The following is a 22,381-nucleotide window of genomic DNA, read 5'->3' as shown; positions in this document are numbered from 1 at the left end:
TTAGCTCATGCCCTTGAAGTGGCTCTCTACCCTCATGCTCATGCATCCGGTCATTGCCACATTTGTCCCATCTTTCATCTGTGACAAATAGCCAAAAGAATGAAACCGTCTGCCGGATCTTAGGCTGAAACCTTAAGAAGCAAAAGCCTGTATTAAGTCATTTTTCTTTATCTATTGTTGGTGTCAGCCATTTTGTTATAGTAATGGGAAGCTGGTGGATATGGCTGAGTTATAAATCTCAGAGAAAATTCCATCTGCGTTTCTGCACATTTCATCTCTGTTTATCTCTGTTGGATGAGCAGTTGCCTAAGAAGAATGCTGTCTTCTCAGAGCCACAGACATGGTTACAGAAGTCATCACTGTAAAGTGAAAATAGAGGCCTCTTTGCTCATGAAGTATTATGAATTTTACCTCAAGTGATAGTGGCTTCTATCACCCACTTTATCACTGTCAGGCTGCAGGAAACCGGTTCTCCAGGACCCATTATAATCTATTCTAAATAAGGTTTCCAGATGCCTTCACTGGGCATGTCACGGCCCTCTACATCTGCAGAGCCAACATCTGATTTATAGCTTTAGTTTTTATTAGGTACAGGGAGTAACTGTTCTCTGGTGCAGACCTGGTGATAAAAAGTCTGACCTGGGCGTGAAGAGAGGCTCCAGGGAGGTCCTTTAGACCCTCTGTGATAAGATGTTTCTCTTGGAAAGTTTAGTGATGCAGATGCAACTGAGATAGAAAGGAGTCCACAGATTCCTGCGTATGCTAATCTCAGCAATCCTTGTGCAAGGGACCCTCCTTTGTAGCTTGCCCATCTCTATGCATTCTCTCCCGCTGTCATTAAACTGAAGTTATTTTCTGATGATAATTTTCTTCTTTTGACAATCTTTGAGTGAGAACATTTATACTTAAAGGACCAAACTCAGAATAATTGCTGTCATCGAAAGAAAGTTTATTTGGACTAAATTTAATAAGTTAATATCAACAATCCTCTACTGATTGAATACCCACTATATGTTGTTGGTGCATCAGAGACAAAAGAAATGAAATTGTCGCCCTCATGAAGCTGGCATTACAGAAAAGTGCTGAAGATCAAATGGATACATATGTTAGAGACAATGGGGCAGTACCTGAAGAGTAAGGTGGAGAGGGCGGAGGGGTTCGGGTTTTAAATAGGGCAGTTGGGGTAGCCTGGGGATGAAGGAATGAGAAAATGGACACTAGGGTTATTCAGATACATGCCAGGACAGAAGCTAAGACAGACACGATACAGAACACCCCATTTCTGGGAACCTGATTACAATTTGTCTACATAGGCTCTGCTTTAGGAAAACAGAGAAGGGATAAAAGAAAAACACAGAGAAAAGACTCACTCCAAAACAATAATTTGCACTTTGTGTGCATAAGCCTTCTGAGAAGTGGCTGGCTGTCTTCTCCCAAGGGTCACCAGCGACTTGTGATATTTGATCACAGATCTTAAATCACCCAGATTCCTTTAAGGAAAGCTCTCCAACACTGTACCAGAAACCTCTTAGGCTGAGATGTGTGTGTGCAGACGGACATGTTGACTGGTTTGAACACGTTCCGTTCCCCCTGTTCCTTTTGCACTCTGGAAGCAAGATTTTTAAAACTGACATCAGAGAATTAAAGCAGGGGGTAGGAAGTGAACAGGATGGATTATGAAATAAACTAAGTAAGAAGAAAACAACATAATAAAACGGTAAGAAAAATTAAAGCAACCTTAAACAATTAAACAAAGAAATACACAAAACATGTTCAGTATATAATGAAGTATTTAGAATTTATTAGCCAAATTTCATCACAAACTTTGGAAGCAGGTGCAGCTGTGTACAAGTGGAGAAATGGCCACAAGAAATTGTGTGGTTTTGTGCAGTAACAATTTTGTCACTTATTTCTAAAGACCCATAGAAGGACGCGTGTAAATTCAGACACATTATACGTCCACATACAACCTGTTGAATTCAATGTATACACATTCAACGAACACATATTCAATTTGAAACGACAGGAAGAAAAATAATGTGCTTAATCTCAGATGGCAGGAAACACAAGAGTTTCGTCTCTTCGGGCTGCTGTATAAATCACGCCTTGCTCACTTTCTTATTAGATAAAAGGGAAACCCTTAATGCTTAATAACAGCACTAAAGGTCAATGATGAGCCCAAGAAGCACCAAACAAACAGAACAGCAGGGACCCCGGCAGCTTTCTACTTCAGGGCGGGCACCCGACTCAGGCAGTGGGCGGAGCCGAGAAACCGAAAGAGAAAGCGGACTGGGCGCAGAGGACCTCGGGCGCCGGGATGAAGCCTCAAGCGACCAGCCTTTTGCTGCTGTGTTGCTGCTGTCTCGGCCGCGGGGTCGCCGGGACCTGGCCTTGGAGCCCCCAGCGGGAGGCGGCTGCCTTGCGGGTACCAAGTTCCCTCCCTTTACTTGTCCACTGCCCCGGGGCTCCTAGGGAGGGACCCAAACTCCAAGCGCGCATTTCCCCAGTAGAGCAGCTCCCTAAAAGCCTTGATTTCCTAAGGCAAGGACTAGTATGCTGTGCCCCAAAGCACTAAAAGATGTTCAAGGCAAAGCTAAGGGGAAGAAGTGCCCTCTCAACTCCAAAGCTTTCCCCACACCAAACCTGTCTCATAGAAAGTCGCGGGCAGAGGGCACTAGCTCCCTCCTGTGACTGGAAGTTCAAATGCCAGGAGCAGCTTCTTGATTCTGAGAGACTTCGAAGATGGATAAATGATTCTCTGTCCTTTATCCATCCACTGTCTACCACTTTACTATGACGTTCTCTCTGACTTTATTGCTTTTAAAAAGTTTTCATAGTAATCCAATTTCTTTCTGAAATGGACCGAGTAGCTAACCGCGGATACATTTTCCCCAGTAACCAGGGAAACTGGCTGGAATGCGGATTCACACTCGGCCTCAGCTGCTATAGGTGATGCTATCTGACAGGTTTTTAAATCTGAAAAGATGCCATCACAATTTTATTAGAGAAGGAAACTCATCTGTTCTGACTCAGAGTCTGTCTGAATTCAAGGATGCTGCTCATGGGCCATTTAATTGGGGCCTCCTGTTGTTTTCTGAGATTTCTATGGGGCTTCATAGCTCAGCTTCCTTCCGCTGTCCTCTTTGGCCTGAGAAGTTGGTTTCAGCTACCCTTGTGTTGTACTCAGATCAAAACGTGTGCCCTTTTTGCTCCCTTTGTTACTTTTAAGCTCATTTCTTGTTATCAGAAGCACTATTTCTCGCCAAAGTCCTTGGCCTATGTGTTACCGAGACCTGTTCTTGACTTCATCTGCTGATGAACTAGACCCACTGGGGTGAAGTAGTCAGTATCATGGGTGTTGACAATGTGTTTATTGGCTAAATAGTTTTTTTTTAATCTTGAATGTTGAAGGTCAACGATGTAAGTGTATAATTTCTTTCCTCCTGGCTGAAATAAAGCGAGGTTGCCAACAAAAGCAATTTAAAGAAGGGTCTACCTTGGCTCACACTTCAGGGGACAGTCTGTCATGATGGGGGTGTCATGGTGGCATGTGTGTGGAGCACCTGTCCACACTAAATCAACATCCAGGAAAGGAAAGACACGGATACTGTACCCCAGCTCATTTTCCCATCTTTATTCAGTCCAGAACCCCATCACCTGACACAGTGTCTCTCTAGTTTACGGTGGGTTTCCTACCCCAGTTACACCCATCTAGAAGCATCCTCAGATTCGGCCCAAAGGTTTATTTCCATGGATATTCCCAAACCTAGTAAATGTACAGTCAAGATTACAGTCACAGTCACTGATAAATTACAAAATAGATGTGTGTGAAATGCAATTTACATGCCTACTCATATTTTACTCATGAGGAAATTGAAGCCCCCAGACAAATGTCTAGAAAATGCCACTCTTTTGAAGAGAAATGCAACCAAGGATCCATCTAGGAAGTTAAAGGTTGGAAGTTGAAGAAAACACATAAAAATCTTACTACATTTTTAAAACTTCAGGTTAAAAACACCAAAACCGTGTTCCAAGCAGTTCCTGGTAGCAGGAATTTGCCTGCTAAGTTAGATGACCAGTTTTCTGAGAATTTAGTCCTTAAACAATAGCTACAAATTGTGAGTCCCCCTGTATGAATTAAAATATATGATAAGGGAAACTGGCTTGTAAGTCTGAAAAGCTTCATTTTAACAAAATTGTTTCCACTGTTGAATTCCTTGATTGGAGAGTCTATGTTTTCTTACAAGGCACATTGTGTACAGAATCTACAAAGTTCTTTTGTTTCACAATGAAGTGAAACATTTTAAATTATGCTATAAAGTAAAATTGAGTAAGGAAGTACTCTAAATTCCACCGAATATTCCTTAAAGGAAAACAAACAGCAGCCCTAACAGCTACCATTTCATTATTATTCAATGAGTCAACGCTTCTCCATAGCTTATTATGGGATGCCTTACATGCTACCTGAAGGAAAAGGAAAGGAAGGGCACTCACACTCCCACGAGGTAGACTTTGCTTTCTGCTCTTGGTCTCCTGTGAGTATTGGCTGATTCTCTTCTCTTTACCTTCACTTTTCCTGAGGAAGGCAGATGAGAGACTCAGCTTTGTGATACTGTCACAAATAAAACCTCAGGTGGCCTACTTAAGTGGAGGAGAACTTTGTGTTTCCTTAATGTTTCTGTCCATGTTTGGCTGTGACTTTGTACCTTTGGAGGCAAGGTGCCCTATGGAACCTGCCATAGAGGAGACCTGTTTGTCTCTCTGCAGCAGGGAAACAAGAGGGAAATGCCAGGGCCCGAATTGCCCTCCACCAGTCACCAAAACCAGTCTGCATTCTTAGCCTAGGGGGACATGAGAGGCTATAGAGAGATCAATGGATTCCGTAAGAGTTCTCTTCCTACTTCATTCTGAATAATCTTGATATGCCACTGAGTATGCAGCTTCACAGGCACAGTGAGGAGCTTTCCTTCAACACTGTGATGGCTCATGCTACGTCTTCATTAAGCTCTGTGTCCAAGATTATTTATATATAAGTAGATTATTATAACATGTTTAAACGAGCACTTATGATGAGCCCCAGATATCTGTGTTACCTCTTCCAAGTACACCTCATGCATGGCTGTTTGAGAACTGCCATGAAGAGGTGACTTCGAGAGTAGACAATACCGTTCCACAGACATCTTTCCGGTGATGTTTTTAGCTTAAAGCACACATTGTCTAAGTGAAAAAAATCTTAGATGAGATCATGTTTGTTCATTTATCCTTCTGACCATCTCCTTGTCCTAATTTATCAATTATCCTGTGTTAGGAACTGATATAGATGTCCTTCATGACACATTGAAGAATAATGTATGTGGAGGCTTCCAAGTAGTTATACTTCACTGACACATGTCACCCCGGTAGATACAGTACTGGGGAAGCTGGAAACAACTTTATCTAATGTATGCTGAAAATAAACAGCATGTTATATATGTAGAATACTAGAATTCATTTCTAAAAAGCAGTAGGAAGTCCTGTGCATTAGAAAATAGATTCTCTCAATTATTAAAGGACAAGTAAAAAGTCCCTCTTCTAATAAGGGATAACATATTAATCCCCTGGGAATTCTGGATCTGAGGTTTACCATTCCCATGTCTTGAGAGAAATTCCCAGCAATGATTCCATGTTGAGTGCAGTCTGTGTATATTTGTTCTTGCTTAGATTTACCCGACCTTCCAGAGAGAACATTTTCCATGCATACGTGGAACTGATTTCTTACCCACTGCACTTTAAGGTTTGCCAGTGAGGGCTGATAAGATCAAAGCCTAACAAAGAATGAGCTCAGAATGGTAAAAGAAAATGACCTTACAAGATGGGCAATGGTGACTTCATGCACCCCTAGCTTCTTGACAAGCTAAGCGAGGAGAGTCACTGGAGACATGGCATTCAAGACTAGCCTTGGTACGTAATGAAAAACTTATCTCTGATTTTGAAGCATGAATAGATGAAAGGCATGTGGTACGAATGGAATCATCATCGGAAAGGAATATCTTCGCTTATATTGGTAGAAAACAGTAAACGAGAGTGCCTACAAAAACGCCTAGATAGCCCTGGGGAAAAGACATCCAATGTCCATGGCCTTCTCCTCTAATAGAATCAACACAAAGCCCCACAATGTGGCTGTCCCTCCTGCCTGTGCCTTACATGTTGAATGGCTGTACCCACATATCGGGTGCTGGTTCCATGACTTTAGGAAAAGCAGATACCCATTTATGCCTCCGTTTATTAATCTGAGACGAGAAGACGAAGAGAGCAAGTACTTCCTGCAGAGGTAGTAGCTCGAAGAACTTACTTAGAACAGCACTTGGGTTTAGCTAATCTTCCTATCGCTCAACTGTGCTTGGTAGCTATGAACATTCTCTTAGAGAACAAAAAACCCAAGAAATTGGTCCTCAGAATTTGCTTCTTTCTCCAGATGCTCTCAAACCCATGAGAGAAAAAGATGTGTATATCTGAATTTGTTCTTTATATTAACAACCAGCAAGAAAAAAATTTTCTCACTGTTCTTCTCTAGGGGATAGATCATGGACCTTCCCAACACCCCATGGGTTTCTAGTTGTAGAGATCTGTACTGTCAACTGTCATAAAACAATCCTGTGCAACTTTGTTTCTCCCAGTTGGAAAGGTTTGGATAGTCAAGATACCAGTGGTGGCTTTCTGATTTCCCAGAAAAATGTTTTCTGCGGAATGTTAAAACTAGGTCCCTTATCTGCAGAGCCATCTTTTATCTGGACCAGATGGAAACAGCCCTTTCTGCTTCTGACTTCCAGTAAACATTGTGGTTTTTTCTGACTGTGGAAGCATTTCCAAGCACTCCTGAAACAACTTTGCTAGGCCAGCAAAGCAGCAAATTAGAATAAGGAAGAGATTACTTAAGATTATCACAAAGTTAAATTTTTCTTTTGGAGTGTAGCATGTATGCTACATGCTGCATGCATATGCGTAACTGCACACATACACACACAGGTACATGCATGCTTATGCATAATACATACATGTTTATAAATTTATGCATGCCTGCATAGACGTATACAAAAGCAAGGTTCAGTAACTGGCAAATGTAGAAGAAACTTGGCTGTCAGAAGTCATTTTCAGGGTAGCAAGACAGAGTTTTCTAGAGTCGGGATCTTAAGATGCAGTGTTGATTAGAGAGCTTTGAAGATGAGTGGAACCTATCAAACTCAAAGAGTCAAGTTTTCCCCTATTTTTTAATAAAAACTGGAAATTCTCCTCAAATTCTTTATCCTTAAATTATCTTTCACTAAGGCATCAGCTATCTCATTGTACATCAGTCAATTAAAATAGAAAGTAGGTTACTGTAGTTATCTTCCCCTTGTGTCTGGTGAAAGGCTCTTCTCATCCGCTTAATTTTTCTTATATAAGGACTGTCCGACTTCCTCTTCGTGTCTTTCCCTCTTAAATGCTGTTGTGATTCAAATCTAAGAACTGGGGTGCTGTTCAATGGTAGAACGTGTGCTTCACATGTGTAATACCCAGATTCTACCCCAATGCCCAGAGCTAAAGGCTTAGATCTTGCATTTGAAAATAGCATGTAGCTTTAGAGACAGTTACCATGTACCTGCTATCCATCATAGCCCCTGCTCCTCTATGTTGGAACTCACTAAGTCACCATTCCCTGCTCTCTGTCCCAAGACACAGGCTACTGATGCAGTGAGAGGAGACACATGCACATTCACTGCTGCCAAGCTGTGAGACATTTGCTTCAACAGTCAGAAGTGAAAACCCAATTGAAAGAACAGAAAACCCCAGAAACGAACTACAATTTCAAACGATGTAAGCCTCATGTTAGGTGAAAGCTAGCATTGAGTTCTAATAGAGGAATGAATGCTCCAGGATAGCCTGTTCTGTCGTCATTGCTCTACTATGAGTACGTTGGCAGATTGCTTGCACTAGCTAGCCAGTCTTCACTTGTAGCACCACAGGGAAACACTTGCTGCACTCTAGCCTAAGCGAGGTGAAAGCATGGACTTTGAATGAAGTTTTCTATAATGATCTGCCTTTAAGAATGAAGATAGAGCTTGAGAATATTTAATTGGACAGTCATTCTGCTGTGAGGTGTGTGTGTGTGTGTGTGTGTGTGTGTGTGTGTGTGTGTGTGTGTGTGTATATATATATATTTCTTATATTCTGCTAGTAACCAAATTCCAAATTTGTCAGTGAAGACAGTGGGGCACAGAGAGATTGAATGTGTACCCTTAGATTGCATTTTGATGGTAAGATATTTATTTCTGTTTATTTCAAACCTCAAGCTTGTGCATGTTTATGTGCACAGGGACCTAGGAGAATTATGATTCCTCAGAATCTGGTAGGGAGGAGTTTTGAGTGTTCCTAGAGTTAAAAGGAGGGAGATTAGAGTATTGAGGGAATGACACAGAACTTTTTGTTTTTTGTTTTTTTCAAGACATCAGCAATGCTAAGTAGACTGTACCTGGCAGAGTTCTAGAGGGCTGTGAAAGGCAGGAGTGATTGCAGGGGTGACAACAATGACACATGGAAGTCTGCAACTGGTATCGGGTGTAGCAAGTGAAGGAGACCTCACAGGAGCCCTACATGGGCTGCTGGTGCCGCTGTGAGAAGCGTATCTTAGAGCAGGTCTGGCAAATGTCTTCTAATCATTTACAGTTAAGTCTACTGGTATTTAAAATGGATCAATCTTATATTGTTTTCTTTTAATACTGTTACTCTACTTGGCAACCAGATCTATTGAGCTTTACAAACCCCAAGCATGCTGTAAGTCCCAAGCAACACACTCTGTCTTATGGAAGAACTCCCTGTCCCTATTCTGCTAAAGTGATTCCTTATGCTAATGTTTTCCTGTGCTAATCTGTGCGCCCTTCATGTATCCGCTCCACTTGATCATGACATATTGTCTGTCTGAGCGCTGTTGGGTTTGATTTGTTAATATTTCAGTAACAATTCTGTAGTCAAGAGAGTTATTCACGTGTAGTCCTGTTTTCTTGGGATGCCCTTTTCTGGTTTTGACTCAAGGTCACATTGGTCTTCTTTAAGTTGCAAGGTATTCTTTCTCTTTGTTTTCTCTCATATTTGTGAATTAATTATTGAAGCCATCTGGATCTAGTGTTTTCTTTCTGGGTCAAATTTCTATTACAGTTTTAATGCTGTGAGTTGATGAAGTTCATGGTTTCTATTTCTTCCATATTCTGTAATCTGTTTCATAAGCAGGTTTTCTTAATTTCATAGAAGTTGTAAAATTTATTGACATAAAGTTGCCAAAATAATTAGATCCCTAATTCCAGAAACACTGTGATCATAGCTTTTTCCTGCCTGATATCGGTAATTTATGAGTTATTTCCACATTTTACCCTCGTCCTACGCGAATATCTAGGAGAGAACGGGAAGGACCAGTATCAGCTGTTGACTGCAGCATAGCGCTGACCTTGAATTATAGAGAAAAACAGAGAGAACTGTGACATAAGCCCTGGTTTTGTTGTTGTTTGTCTGTCTGTCTGTTTGTTTCCTGTGCAGGTCATCAAGTGGCTGTTATCAACAGTAATCTATCAGAAGACTCCCCGTGTCTGCCCTGTAGAGCAAACCCTAGTACTCGGGCATCAGCTGTCTGCCACCATGGCAACAGCAGCTTCCTTCAGTGGCTTCCTGACAATTCAGCCCCCAGCAGCTCAGCTCCCATAGATGGAGGTTTACCATACAAGTTCCCACAGCCGCATATGCTCTTGACTGCCACGGGTTCCAAACCTCCTGCCTTCTCCAGTCCTGCCCTGTCTTCTCTTGCTTAGGAAAGTCATCAACTATCTTCTGAGGGATTCCTGTAAATTCTTTTGCAGTTACCCCCTGTTGGCCTGTGTCGTCATTCTTCATGCAAAAGTCCCTTATAAATTTAGTGTTATTTTTGGATGTATTTCTGTGGGTTACAGTCAAAGCATTGCTTCACCACAAGGAAGATCCTGAAACTCAAAAGGACTTCTAAAATTCACTGGTTAGCAGTCCTTCTGGTCGTTAGAGAGAGTTAAGCAAGACCGTGCTGAGACTCAACTGTGATGTTGCTGAAAACCAACGAAGGCTATTAAGAGGAGGCCGTATGACATTTCACGGGAGCTAATGTGTTCTAGTCGTGTCTTCAGTGCAGGTCACATAGCACATGATAACCTTGTCCTGGTTTTGCTTGCTGGTTTCTAAGTCATAAACAAAAAAAAATTAAGTGCAGAAGTCAGTATGTACACAAGCTAGCACAGAGAAGTGGTCCCTCAAATCTCATGTAGCACACATGACAAGCCAGTGTTGGGAAATTTAAGAATATTTATAGAAAAAGCAAACCTAAGATGATGAAATACAGAGTTATGGTTACATTTTTTTCTTCCAGCTAGGTAGGAAAACCAGACCTTCTTTTTGGGAGACCCCTAGGACTGAGTCTTTTGTAAAACCTTTTGGCCCAAATGAAAATCCTAGATTCAGCATAAGAGAATGGGAGTTCTTCATTCGTTTATCAACTTAGTCCATTTTCAGTCTTTGTTACTCTACACAGAGAAAAGCAAATGCATGGAAGGCACATTTCCTATGCATAATTATTTAATTATAGTGTGTCACCAGTATCTAGTGCTTGTCAACGCTTTAAAAGGGGTGAGTGTGATAGTCTCGGCATGTGTGGGGAAGAAGAATGACAGATGCATACTCACATTTTGCCAAGCCTAAAAACCAGGTTTGACATTTGCACCCAAAACTACCCCTGAGTTAGTTTATGACTTCAGAAAACTGAAGTAGGAGATGTATAAAATTTGTTTTTGTTATTTCAGGAAAGCCTTAACAGACACCGATACTTGAACTCTTTCCCTCATGACAACTCCACTGCCTTCTATGGAGTAAATCAGTTTTCTTACTTGTTTCCTGAAGAGTTTAAAGGTAAGGTCTAGCAGTACTATTGATTAATTTCCTGATTTTAACTCTTTATCTAACTAAGGAGTAGTATAATTTGATATTTTTAAATGCCAACTTTGAAGTATGTACCATGTGCTAAACATAAGGGAAGGGAATTAAGGACTACTTTCTACTAACTGTTGTTTAAGAACTAAATATATTTAGATACACATCCAAGTAGCTGCAATCCTCAAGTGTCTCATCATCCTGATCATTGTCTAGCACCAATTCTGTTTAGAATATTCATGGTTTTATGGGTAATAATAAAAGAAACAATGTCAATTATACACATTTTTCATGAGTGGCCTAATTCTATCAAGCAAGTCATGTTACATCAGCTCCAGTCCCATTGCTGAAATTTGCATTCACAGCTCTCAGTAAAATGCATTCCCTGTTACAGAAAAGCACTGAGGAAAAATCTCAAGTGACAGGTTGGTGAGGTAGTGACTGGTTTTGCTTGACAAGTTATTCCCACAAAACATCCCTGGAGAAGCCCTTCACCTAATACTTTCTCCATGGTGTCTTCTTCTTTCTGCCTAGCTTTGTATTTGGGCAGCAAACCTGCCTGGGCTCCCAGATACCCAGCAAAAGGACAGACACCTATCCCCAATGTGTCTTTGCCATTGAGATTTGACTGGAGGGACAAGCATGTTGTAAATCACGTAAGAAACCAAAAGATGGTAAGCACGGCATCAGTTTGCTCTTTGTTGTCTAAGCATTAGAACGTACGTAAGGTCAAATTCAGTCGAACTTGCCAGGAAACCCATGATTTTGTTTTTTAACATAAAACCATACCTCAGTTAAACAAAACAGAAGAGAAGGCTCTGTGATGGAGGAGAGATAGTTATCTAGTTCTGACTTTGAAACCTGCCTGGGTGTACTATGCTATCTATAACCATTGCCCTTTGTGCATGTATAACCCGAGATATATCCCAGTAGCCACACTACTATGCAAACTGGGGACTAACATCTGGAAGGTAAACAGAGTTACTGGCTGAGTACGTGATTGAAAAAGAAAGTGCACCAGAGAATGAAATGAATCTAGTCACAGTGTCTGGATTTATAATCCTCACGTCATCCTCTGAGCTCTGTCAAAAAACAAGTTCTGCATGCTCACTCCTTTTAACGTCATATATCACCCAACCCGTGTCCCTAGAAGTGCTGGCACTGTAGTTTCAAGGCTACATACACTTGTTACAGATCAGCTCTGTCCAACTTTCATGGTAAAGTGAGAGTGGATATGGGACGACCAGATTACGTCATAGTGCTTAAAAACGTTTTGAAACACTTTTAAAACAAATTTTAAAAACCCTAATAAACAAAGCAATACTTTTTGGGTTTGCTTGTTGAAGGATCAACAAACTAATAATCACAACAGAGGATATAAAAATGTCAGTGGAATGTAGCATGAGAAGGACCCACAGTATGCTCTCCGATATGGGTGCTGAGAGGGAAGTTTTGTGGGGTGGTTTTCAAGTAAGAAAGAAAATAGCAGCACTGTGTGGGATGGGTGTGACTTGTAATACATAGTGTTGTTCAGAGCATCACCACACAAGTACACCCAAGACTTCCGTGTGCTAGTTCTGCAGAATATAGTTTGGTCTTATGATTGTGCTAAGTTTTCAACTTCTTAGCCTGCCCTCTCCTCCCTCCCTCCCTCCTCCCTCCTCCTCCCTCCCTCCTCCCTCCTTGCTATTTATATGGAGTGTACAGACTTTCATGTGGCTTCTATTCTGCTCCTAGGGACACCTCCTTTCCTTAGAACCCATTTATTCTCTCCCGAGAAGCAGTGATTCATAAGCAGAAGTTACCGACTAATCATAAAACAACCCTCTTTCCAAGTGTTTTCTTGACCACCCCTAATTCTTTAGCCTGGCTTACTTACTTTGCAGTAGTGACATTACGAGTTAGTTTTAATAAATAATGTGATGGCCATGCACAAGAGAGAATTTTAGTCTCATTTTGAATGAATGCTTATTTTATAGGTTACTGCTTTCTGGAAACTTTCTTTTTTATTACTATTAATATCTATATATGACTGTATCTAGAGACACTGATACATTTAACTAGGTACTGTGTGTGAGCATTCACTATTCCTGTCTTCCAAGCAGTGTGGAGGATGCTGGGCCTTCAGCGTGGTCAGTGCAGTAGAGTCAGCTGGTGCGATCCAAGGGAAACCCCTGGATTACCTGAGCGTGCAGCAGGTCATTGACTGCTCCTTTAATAATTATGGCTGCCGCGGTGGCTCTCCTCTCGGTGCCTTGAGCTGGCTAAATGAGGTAATCATATCTGCTTTATATTCCCTGATTTCCTCGCACGTGCTGTGTTCACAGAATCCAGTCGCTCCTGTATTAAGCAAGGTTCAGTGTTCAGAAATCTAAATAGACAATGCTTGAATGACTTAATCAGGAAAAAGATATACTGTAGGGAATCAAACCAAGGCCAGGCTTGTGTTAGGCCAGAGCTCAGACCCTGACGATACTAGAAGTAATGGCTTCCAAGCAAATTAGCTATCAGTATATCAAGGGGTGAAGACATCTTAAATACATTTTCAGAAAGGTGTTATAAAGATTTCTTCACTTTTCTTAATTTTCCCATGGAAATGTGTCATATAATTTCTCACAGACATTAAAACATTCAGGCACTGGTCTCCATGGTTGTCCTGAAAGACATTAGAAGGGACAGCACAGGTCAGCTAGCTTTGGAGCTATAGATGAAGAAATGTGCACGGGAAGTTGGAATCATGTCACCAAGCCAGATAAAAATGCATGTCGAGCCCCTCACATCCCACTGAAGCCCTTTGTCACAGTCTGGTTTTGTCATTTTTTTCCTCTCTGACTCTTCCACATCCAGTACCAGTGGCATGAAGTGAGAAAATAAGGGACCATTGTAAAAGTCAAAAGTGTTGTCCAAACCCAAAACCTCCCAATCCACATTCACCATATAGGCCAGTGACTGCTCTAGATGACACATTACAGAAAACAGTGACTGTGCCTCGACCCTTAGAAGAAGCTCAGCACACGGACCTACAGGCGACCATAGGAAATGCAGCACATCAAGAGATATTTCAATAATATCAGGGAAGACTATTTGGCCACTGTCTAGCCACAGAGTATCGCTGTCTGAGTCTTCAGAGCCCTGGAAGGAAAGTGTGTTGCCCTAGTGCATCCTCAGCAAAAAGATGGCAAAACTTTATTAACATATATATGGTGGTTCTAGAGAGGGAAGGAATTAAAAAGAATTAAAAGTTAAGGACTCCTGTTTTCTTGGATGTTTGATACAAGTACCTGGTGATTTCAGTCAGGATTTTAAGACCAAACTGCCCACAAGCTGCTTCAGTGAGGCCTGGCCTCTTTGGCTGCAGTGAAATAAACTGTACTGAACCCTTCAGACAACTGGCAGTGAACGAACACTTTGTGGCTGTTTCCTCCAGACACAGTTGAAGTTGGTGGCCGATTCACAGTACCCATTCAAGGCAGAAAATGGCCTGTGTCGCTACTTCCCTCCATCACAATCTGGAGTTTCAGTCAAGGGTTTTTCTGCATATGACTTCAGGTAACTGACACGTGTCTGTGTGTGTGTGTGTGTGTGTGTGTGTGTGTGTGTGTGTGTGTGTGTGTGTGTGTGTGTGTGTGTGTGTGTGTGTGTGTGTGTGTGTGTGTGTGTGTGTGTGTGTGTGTGTGTGTGGTGTGTGTGTGTGTGTGTGTGTGTGTGTGTGTGTGTGTATGTGTGTGTGTGGTGTGTTGTGGTGTGTGTATGTGTGTGTGGTGTGGTGTGTGTGTGGTGTGTGTGTGTGGTGGTGTGTATGTGTGGTGTGTGTGTGTGTGTGTGTGTTCATATTTCTGCACAATCTGTTTTCAGAATTAATGACTTTGTTGAAGGTGCCCTTGCACACTCAGTTCAGAACCAACTTCCTACTAACGAGTTCAACTGATGGTCACAGTGGTGTGTCAAAGAAGGCCATTAATGAGAATCTGTGTGTTCTTCTATGCATAGTCATACTATAAATACAAAATTTAAAATGAATATCTTTTAACTGAGTTTAAAGCTATAAGTTATATCTACCACCACTCACAAAATTCAGATGCTAAAACAGTGAGACCTTTTCTCAGTCATAATATTTGAGTCTGTCCAAATTCCCATTGTATGGAATACAATGGATTTGGATTAGATATGGAATACAAGTGATTTGGATAATCACTCCCAGATTTCATACCAAGAAACCCTTTAAACACTATATTCCTTGCAGTTTTCAAGTAAGCAACTGTTAGAAAAACCCAAGCCAAACACATTATAACTTGAAGCTAAGAGTGTAACACTGACGATAAGATATGTAGCATGCTGGTAGAGCGAGTGTGATGGTGATGCAGGATGACTAAAGTCTGTCAAAAGGGCAAGAAGAGTGCTGGAAATGGAAAAGTAGGCGATTCTAGGTGAGTTCAAGTGTAAACAGTCATTAAAACATCTTTAAATCACATGAAAAAAACAAGGCTGGCCAGAGAATTCTTTAGGCTGTTTAGTACCAGAAATGAGTAGAAGCGACGTTTAGAATACGAAGTTGGACAGCAGAAGCAAGCAACTGCAGACACTGTTGTTAAATGTATTTTGGGTTATTATGCTATAATTGAAAAATCACAAGGAATAAAAGAATTTAACTCAGACAAAGGCATAGAGTGTCCGGTTACTTACTGTTGCTTGATCCCACTGCCATCTACATAACTGCAATTAGGGTTGAAATTAGATCTTTGAATAAAATATAGCCCTTTCAATGAAAGTATATGTGCCCAGAACACTAGATTGTCAACACAGCTCCTGCTTCAAAGGACGTGAACATGACCCTAAGAACTCACAATAAAACCTTTCCTCTATGGCTGGTTGCACAGGATTCTGGCTATAAGAACCTTGGCCACTGTCTCCATAGGGAGTGGAGGTAATCCACTTGGGGAAAGGATAGTATGTAGTCCAAAAAAAGGGCTGCCCTGGAGGAATCTTCCTGAGCTATTAAATTTGAGTTAATGAGCTCATGAAGGTCATGACATGAGTATTGTTCCAACCAGAGGAAAGGAGTGCACAGCTCCTGAGACAGAGGCCTGCCTAGCATGTTTGCACAGCATGAGGAGACCAATGTGTCTCCCATGGATCAAGCCCCGCACATGGGGACCTGGCACAGGAGTAAAGAGTATGGGGTGAGAATTGGGGTATATTCATCTCACGAGGAGCTGGTAGTGCACATGTCTTGATGGGAGAGTCTAGGCTTTAGGGAGTGAAAAATTGAAAAAATTGAATTAGCAGAGTGCGGCAAGGATGTCTCAGGCAAGCAGAGTGTGGCAAGGAAATATCAGCACAGTTGAGAGAAGTGGGCAGTGGCCACAAGATACCTTGGCCTGGGAGAGGAGGAGAGACAATAAGGCAAAGTACTCTGTTCTTCAGCATAATCTTATTTATGACTTGAGGCCAATGGCTGAGGAACTCTGGGCCTCATCAAAACTGATATCAATCAGTTATGAGAGCCTAAGATGAGGGTGCCGCTGAGGTAGAGGTGATCATGCTGTCATGATTCCTGGGTTTATTAGAGGGTCAGGTTTTTCTGGGAAGTAGTAGTATGTACTACTGCACTGGGAGCTGGGGCTCAAGGGTCTTTCTTGGTCTCTGCCTCATCTGTTTGAGTCCAGATCTCCGGCATGTCTATATCACTCCTTGCATCAGATGTGAGCCTATGACTCGGGGTCACTGGGTTATGGACTATAAGGCTGAGATGAAGGTCATGCCTCTTCACCTCTGAGTCCGTTCATAGCCCTCTCTAGTTCTGAGATCCCAATCTCTAGTTTTCATGGTCTAATTTTCAAAGCATGTCATTCAGGGCACAGTAAGTCACCTGATCCTCCACAAGACACTGTGGAGAAACAGAAAAGATCAACAAAGAGGGAAGAGTCAAAATACAAACATCACCTAGGCTTAAGGCAAAATAGCATCAAGCTAGCTGTCTTCCATGGACAATTGTTCCTCAGATCCAGGGCTTGGATGACTCAAACTGGCTTGTGTGAACTGCTGTGCAGATAACCAAAGGGAAGGAAGTGACTGTGCCATGCAGGGGGTCCAGGCACAGGACAGGGCGTATTATCACACCAAACTCTCAAGAAGAAGAGATGATATCCAGATATCAATAATAGAGAGTATTGGCCTTAAATAATAAACCTGGTGACAAGAAAATTTAAGGCTGTTCTTTGAGGACTATAGATTTTATAAGCTGTTGATTTGTGGAATAAAATGTAAGCATATGAAAGTCTACACTGGCTCTTGGCGATATAGTTCATATGGAATTGATGGAGGGAACATAGATAGTGCAGGCCACAGGGTTTAACTTGGAGAAAGTCACACTCTCTGCAAAAGAAATAACGTCAGTGTTACTTGATCAGATATCCAAGATCAAATGGAGCAGGTATCTGAGGGTCATGACCATGGGCTAGCTTATGTCGAATCTGGTAGCACCTTCTCTATGCGACCTCATCCTGCTCTAGGCAAGATTATTGCTAAATTATTCCAGTGACTCCCTAGCTGGCACTGAAGAATGGTTGCATTCTGAGGCTTCTCTGCCCGAATCTTTAGCATCTCTCCAGGTGTCCCTTAAACTGGATTATTGATGAGAGGGACTTAACATGCATCCTTTGTTTTCTTAAATAGATGGGGACCATTGTTTTCGGATAAATATAGACAATATATATGAATTACAACATATTCAAAGAATTTTAAGACAAAAAGGTTGTATTGTATACTACAACCTAAGGTGAACTGAATTAGTTCTTGGGTTACTGAGAAGGCAGAGAAAGGTTATAAGGCTTGAGTAAACCTTATAAGATTTATTATAGATTTATTATATAGAATGAAAACTAATGCTAGACACACCACACGACATTCAGTCTATTAAATTCTATAATTTCATACTTGTGTGCTGTATGGGTGGAAGATGGGTATAACTACAGTATACAGGTGGGTTTGAACCCAGTATTTGAGAAATCTGATGCCAGTCTTTGGGCATGGGAACTTTTACAATTTTATATTCCTCTCGCTCCCCGTATTTTTGGAATGCCTCTGTGCATTAGAGGAAAATTTCCAAGTGTAAAAGCTGGATCTCAGGTAATATTTTGAAAGACCCCTTATGCACAGTGCAGTCACCATTTCTGTTGTAGTCAATTACACTGACAGGCTTTCAGACAGCCTTCATCTGTAGACTCTCCCCTTGCTGGAAACATGCTGCAGCGGGCACGGTAAGGAAGCATTTACTCTGAAAGCTGCTAATCCTTCATAGCTTGTGGTAGCAATAAACCACCACATGCTATCTTTACAGCCTGAACTGTCAATACCATGGTTTCAGTACCCTTCACCCACGGGCTGGCCTTTGAAAGATGTAAACAGTTAGTGGTTTGATCACACACATTTAAGATGGATGACAGCCAAATGTTGTGTAACATTAGATTTTACTATAAACCAGTAATTGTAAAAGTAACAACTGTTTGCTTTGCAATCTTGGTAACCTAGCACCTAGTTCTCCTGGCATCCTGAAATTTCCTTTTTGTTTTTGACACCTCTTCCAGTGCTTCTCTGAGTCAGCCTTCTTTGTAATCCCAGCATTTAACATTCACTGACAAAAGTGGATCCTGTTGTCTTTCAGATATTCATCTCTAGAGATGTCAAAGTATTTTCCATTATCAAAACTTTACACTCTATTATTAAAAGGAACCCTGCAGTTTAATGGGATGCTTTGTTTCCTGAATACAAAACATTTTTCCACATCTCCTTATAAGCCAGAGCTGGCTCCATAACTGAGTTCTGGCTAATGAGATCCACACACCCAAAAGAGTTATTTCCTGGAAATCTTCCCAGAGGAATGCAGAGTTTCTCTTCTGTGTTTCATGATGATTGGAATATGTGTTAAACATCTAGAGGACCTAAAGTCCTGGGCCCTGAGAGGACTGCAAAATGGAAATATTTCATAGCAAAAGATATGGAAAGAGGGTGAGCTCCTAATATCCTTTAGTACCATACAGTCCTGGATGTCAACTTCTCTTGGATTTTAATATCTGTGCATACAACTTTTGGGATCGCTTTCAAACATATAGCGATTTAACACAGATTTGAAATATCATTTTTACTTTTACCATAAAAGCTAATCCTTCACCTATGTATATATATATCTTCCTTTGGTAGTAACCAAGAAGATGAAATGGCCAGAGCCCTACTGTCCTTCGGCCCTTTGGTTGTGATAGTTGATGCAGTGAGCTGGCAGGATTATCTGGGGGGCATAATCCAGCATCACTGCTCCAGTGGGGAGGCAAACCACGCAGTTCTCATCACAGGCTTTGATAAAACAGGTATGTATGTACTAGCTCAACAAATCCCTCTTCACATGGGGCTCATAACTAAGACTACCTGAAGTTGCCTGCTCCTGGTCTTCATGGAATTGTCTTCGCAGCTCAATTGGGTTTTGATACCCCTCCCCCATCTCTCCCTCCCTCCTTCCTTCCCTCCCTTCCCCCCCCCTCTCTCTTCATCTCATCTTTCCCTTCCTTCCTCCCTCCCTCTCTCTCGATGTACATGTGGTCCTAGGCATTTAATCTTGTGGCTTTCATATACAAGACCAGTACTGAGCTACAGCCTAGTCAGCGACTGATAATTTAAAATTCACATAAAGTGAATGTTTCATCTGCGATATTTAGGGTTTAAGTGTTGGCAGGAGTGAAGTACCTGATAGTTTATCATTCGTGTTTAACACTCCACCTGCTAATTCCATGGGAACGCATTTGCCTTGGCCTATTAGCCTCTGTCATAAAAAAAAAAAAAAATGAACTCAGAGTCCGCTGTATAGGCTGACAGAATAAGCACAGTTCAGGCTTACTGAGCTGCCTACAGCAAACAATTTACAGAAAGTCAATGCACATCATCGCTTTGTCTTCATAGTGTGCTTCTCACAGCAAATACATTGCCATAGGAAGTCTATTTGTTCCTAATCAATATGGGTTTACCACAGTGTCTTAGCATCCATCTTACCGTTGTAGGAAATACTCCATATTGGATGGTGCGAAACTCCTGGGGAAACTCCTGGGGAATAGAAGGCTATGCCCACGTGAAAATGGGAGGTAATGTTTGTGGTAAGTCATGAATTTGTGTTGAAAACTCCAGGCTAAATATGAAGGGCTCTTTGAATATATGACATGACATGAATGCTTACAATGGGCTCAGTGTCCTTTTGTGGTGTTAATCTTATCCTGTTAGTGAGAAATGAAGTTTTTCATACTGCTTTATTAAACACACATACAAAAATGAAAAAATATTGTGTGTGTGTGTTAAAACATAAAACACTGATTTAACAAATCAACTACTTTGATACTCCATTTAGATTATTGACCTACCCTAGAACCTGTCCCTGCTCCCGATTGACTTTTTATAGTGTATGAATTGCCCTAATTGATCAAGATATTTAAGAGTAGCTAAGGCAATAGGTGGGTGGTAGAGCATTTGCATAGCATGCTCTAGGCTCTGGACTTGATCTCCGATACAGCAAAGGCAAGGGAAAAAATAGGAATTAGGTTTTCTTGGTGTTAAAGTGTGAAAATCTGTACAACACGCTTTTTGTACAGATTTGCAACCTGTTACCTGGAAAAGGCTCACAAAAAATGCCCATTGTAACTGCAAGGTTTGCCAAATAGGCAGACGCCTTTATATTGTACAGCAAACCCAACAAAAAAGCAAATGGTGGAAAGAGGTGGTTTAGTATTCTACCACTGATGCAGAAACGTGTACTCAGAACTGTAGTGTAAGATTTGGGTCTGGAAAACCATCATGGTTTCCACATCTGCTTAGAGTTCACTAAAAGGCCATAGAAACACTCATTTCTCATCGTAATGAGTTCTAACCATGTGGCACACACATCTTCACAACGTTCAGGCTTTTTATGGCTCTGAGGACAGAGAAAAAAAAGTTGCAGCAAAATTTGAGAGTAGGTGTTCCACTATAAGATAGTGATTACTACATAGCGTAGAGCCTATTGCCTTTGCAAAAGTTAATAACTAACCTGTCCTATTAGACACTTCAGTGGTTTCCATATTGGAAATAGCCAACCAAACAGAGCGAAAGCAGCCACCCAGACCCTTATGTCTCAGTCAGCATCATGGCTGCTCTTGTGCCACTCCCAGCTGAGAGACTGCTGCCCATCCTCTCCTGCTGGCCCACATGGCTTCGTAAACTGCAGGGAGCTGTGTCTAGTCTGCTCTGAAAGTTGACTGTGTCCAAAGCTCTGACCGAAATGTGTGGTTCGGTGAGTCCAGTGCACACAATGAAGGTGTGGTTCATAATTGGCTCCGTGGCTCCGTCTTTCCTCACCTCTCAGACGTCTTCTTCCCTCTATCTGCCTTCATAGTCTGCGTCTCCAGAGGCCTTCGGGTTACTGACTGCCCTGGGATCCAAATGCCTCCTGAGCATATGTCCTGAGCATAGTATACCCAGGGCTGTCCACATTATTACAATGAACAGTAAAAGGCAGAGACTATTCCATAATCCAAGGAAATTCAAAAATATTGGTCAATAAAATGAAATTCCGTTTCCAAATGGGGTCTTCGCGCTTTCACTGTGATGGCTCGTTCTATATTCTGATGCACCAAGAGAGCCTAAACACTTATGTTTTATTAAAATGTAGTAAACTCTTAATATAAGAAGTCACATTTTTGGAAATTTTGAAATAATTCCATAAGCTATTTGAAATAGAATTATTCCTTAGCAGATACACATCACGGCAGCACAGATCTTATATATGTTCACATATGCAGCTGGCAAGCAGGATTGTGGCTTGACTTTTGGAATGAAAATTTTAAGTGTCTCTTCCAGTGTTTGCCTTTAATGTTGCCTTGCATTTATTGACAGCTAGACATAACTGCTATTTTGTTAGTGAGCACTAACACATTCTAAACATAAGTGAAAAATCAAATTGTAAAGCAAATTACAGAGGACATTGATTGCTATTAATACTTTTTATCCTTTTTTATCCTTTGGATCAGGCATTGCAGACTCTGTTGCTGCTGTCTTCGTGTGATCATGGAGTGTTTTGTATTCTTCATGAGACAACTACTAAAATGATGTGCTTCGGGTTTCAACAACTCATCTACAGACAGATTCTAAGAGAAAACTGGCATTTTGTAAAGCAACATAGGACATTCTATTTTTGCCAAGAGATGGACAGCCGAAGTTCCTAGGAAATCCCCCCAGCACACTGACTGATCAACGGAATCTGTGGGACAGTCCATACCTCTGAGAGTTTAGTGGGATCAGAAGTCACATAGTATCCCCCGTCTGGGAGCAGATGGCATTTTTGCTAGCTTATTGTCTTTCTGGCTATCTATTCTAATGAAGTACTTTGGTCAGGTTGAGTCAAAGAAGTGAT

At 41.4% G+C, this 22,381-nt stretch overlaps 1 protein-coding gene across 1 annotated transcript; it reads left to right on the top strand.

Moving 5' to 3' along the window:
• Nucleotides 1–2,290: 2,290 nt before the first annotated feature.
• On the top strand, nt 2,291–22,279 carry Ctso (cathepsin O). Its single transcript, XM_032898196.1, has 8 exons — nt 2,291–2,425; nt 10,830–10,935; nt 11,491–11,630; nt 13,062–13,229; nt 14,384–14,505; nt 19,156–19,319; nt 20,004–20,096; nt 21,999–22,279. Exons 1-8 carry the CDS (start codon nt 2,318–2,320, stop codon nt 22,031–22,033), a joined length of 936 nt encoding a protein of 311 aa, XP_032754087.1. The 5' UTR covers nt 2,291–2,317; the 3' UTR covers nt 22,034–22,279.
• Nucleotides 22,280–22,381: the final 102 nt, after the last annotated feature.

The sequence above is a fragment of the Rattus rattus genome, chromosome 3 (genome assembly GCF_011064425.1).
Source record: "Rattus rattus isolate New Zealand chromosome 3, Rrattus_CSIRO_v1, whole genome shotgun sequence".
NCBI classification, from domain to species: Eukaryota; Metazoa; Chordata; class Mammalia; order Rodentia; family Muridae; genus Rattus; species Rattus rattus.
The sequence above is the reverse complement of the archived record's forward strand: the minus strand, read 5'-3'. Positions and strand labels throughout refer to the sequence as shown.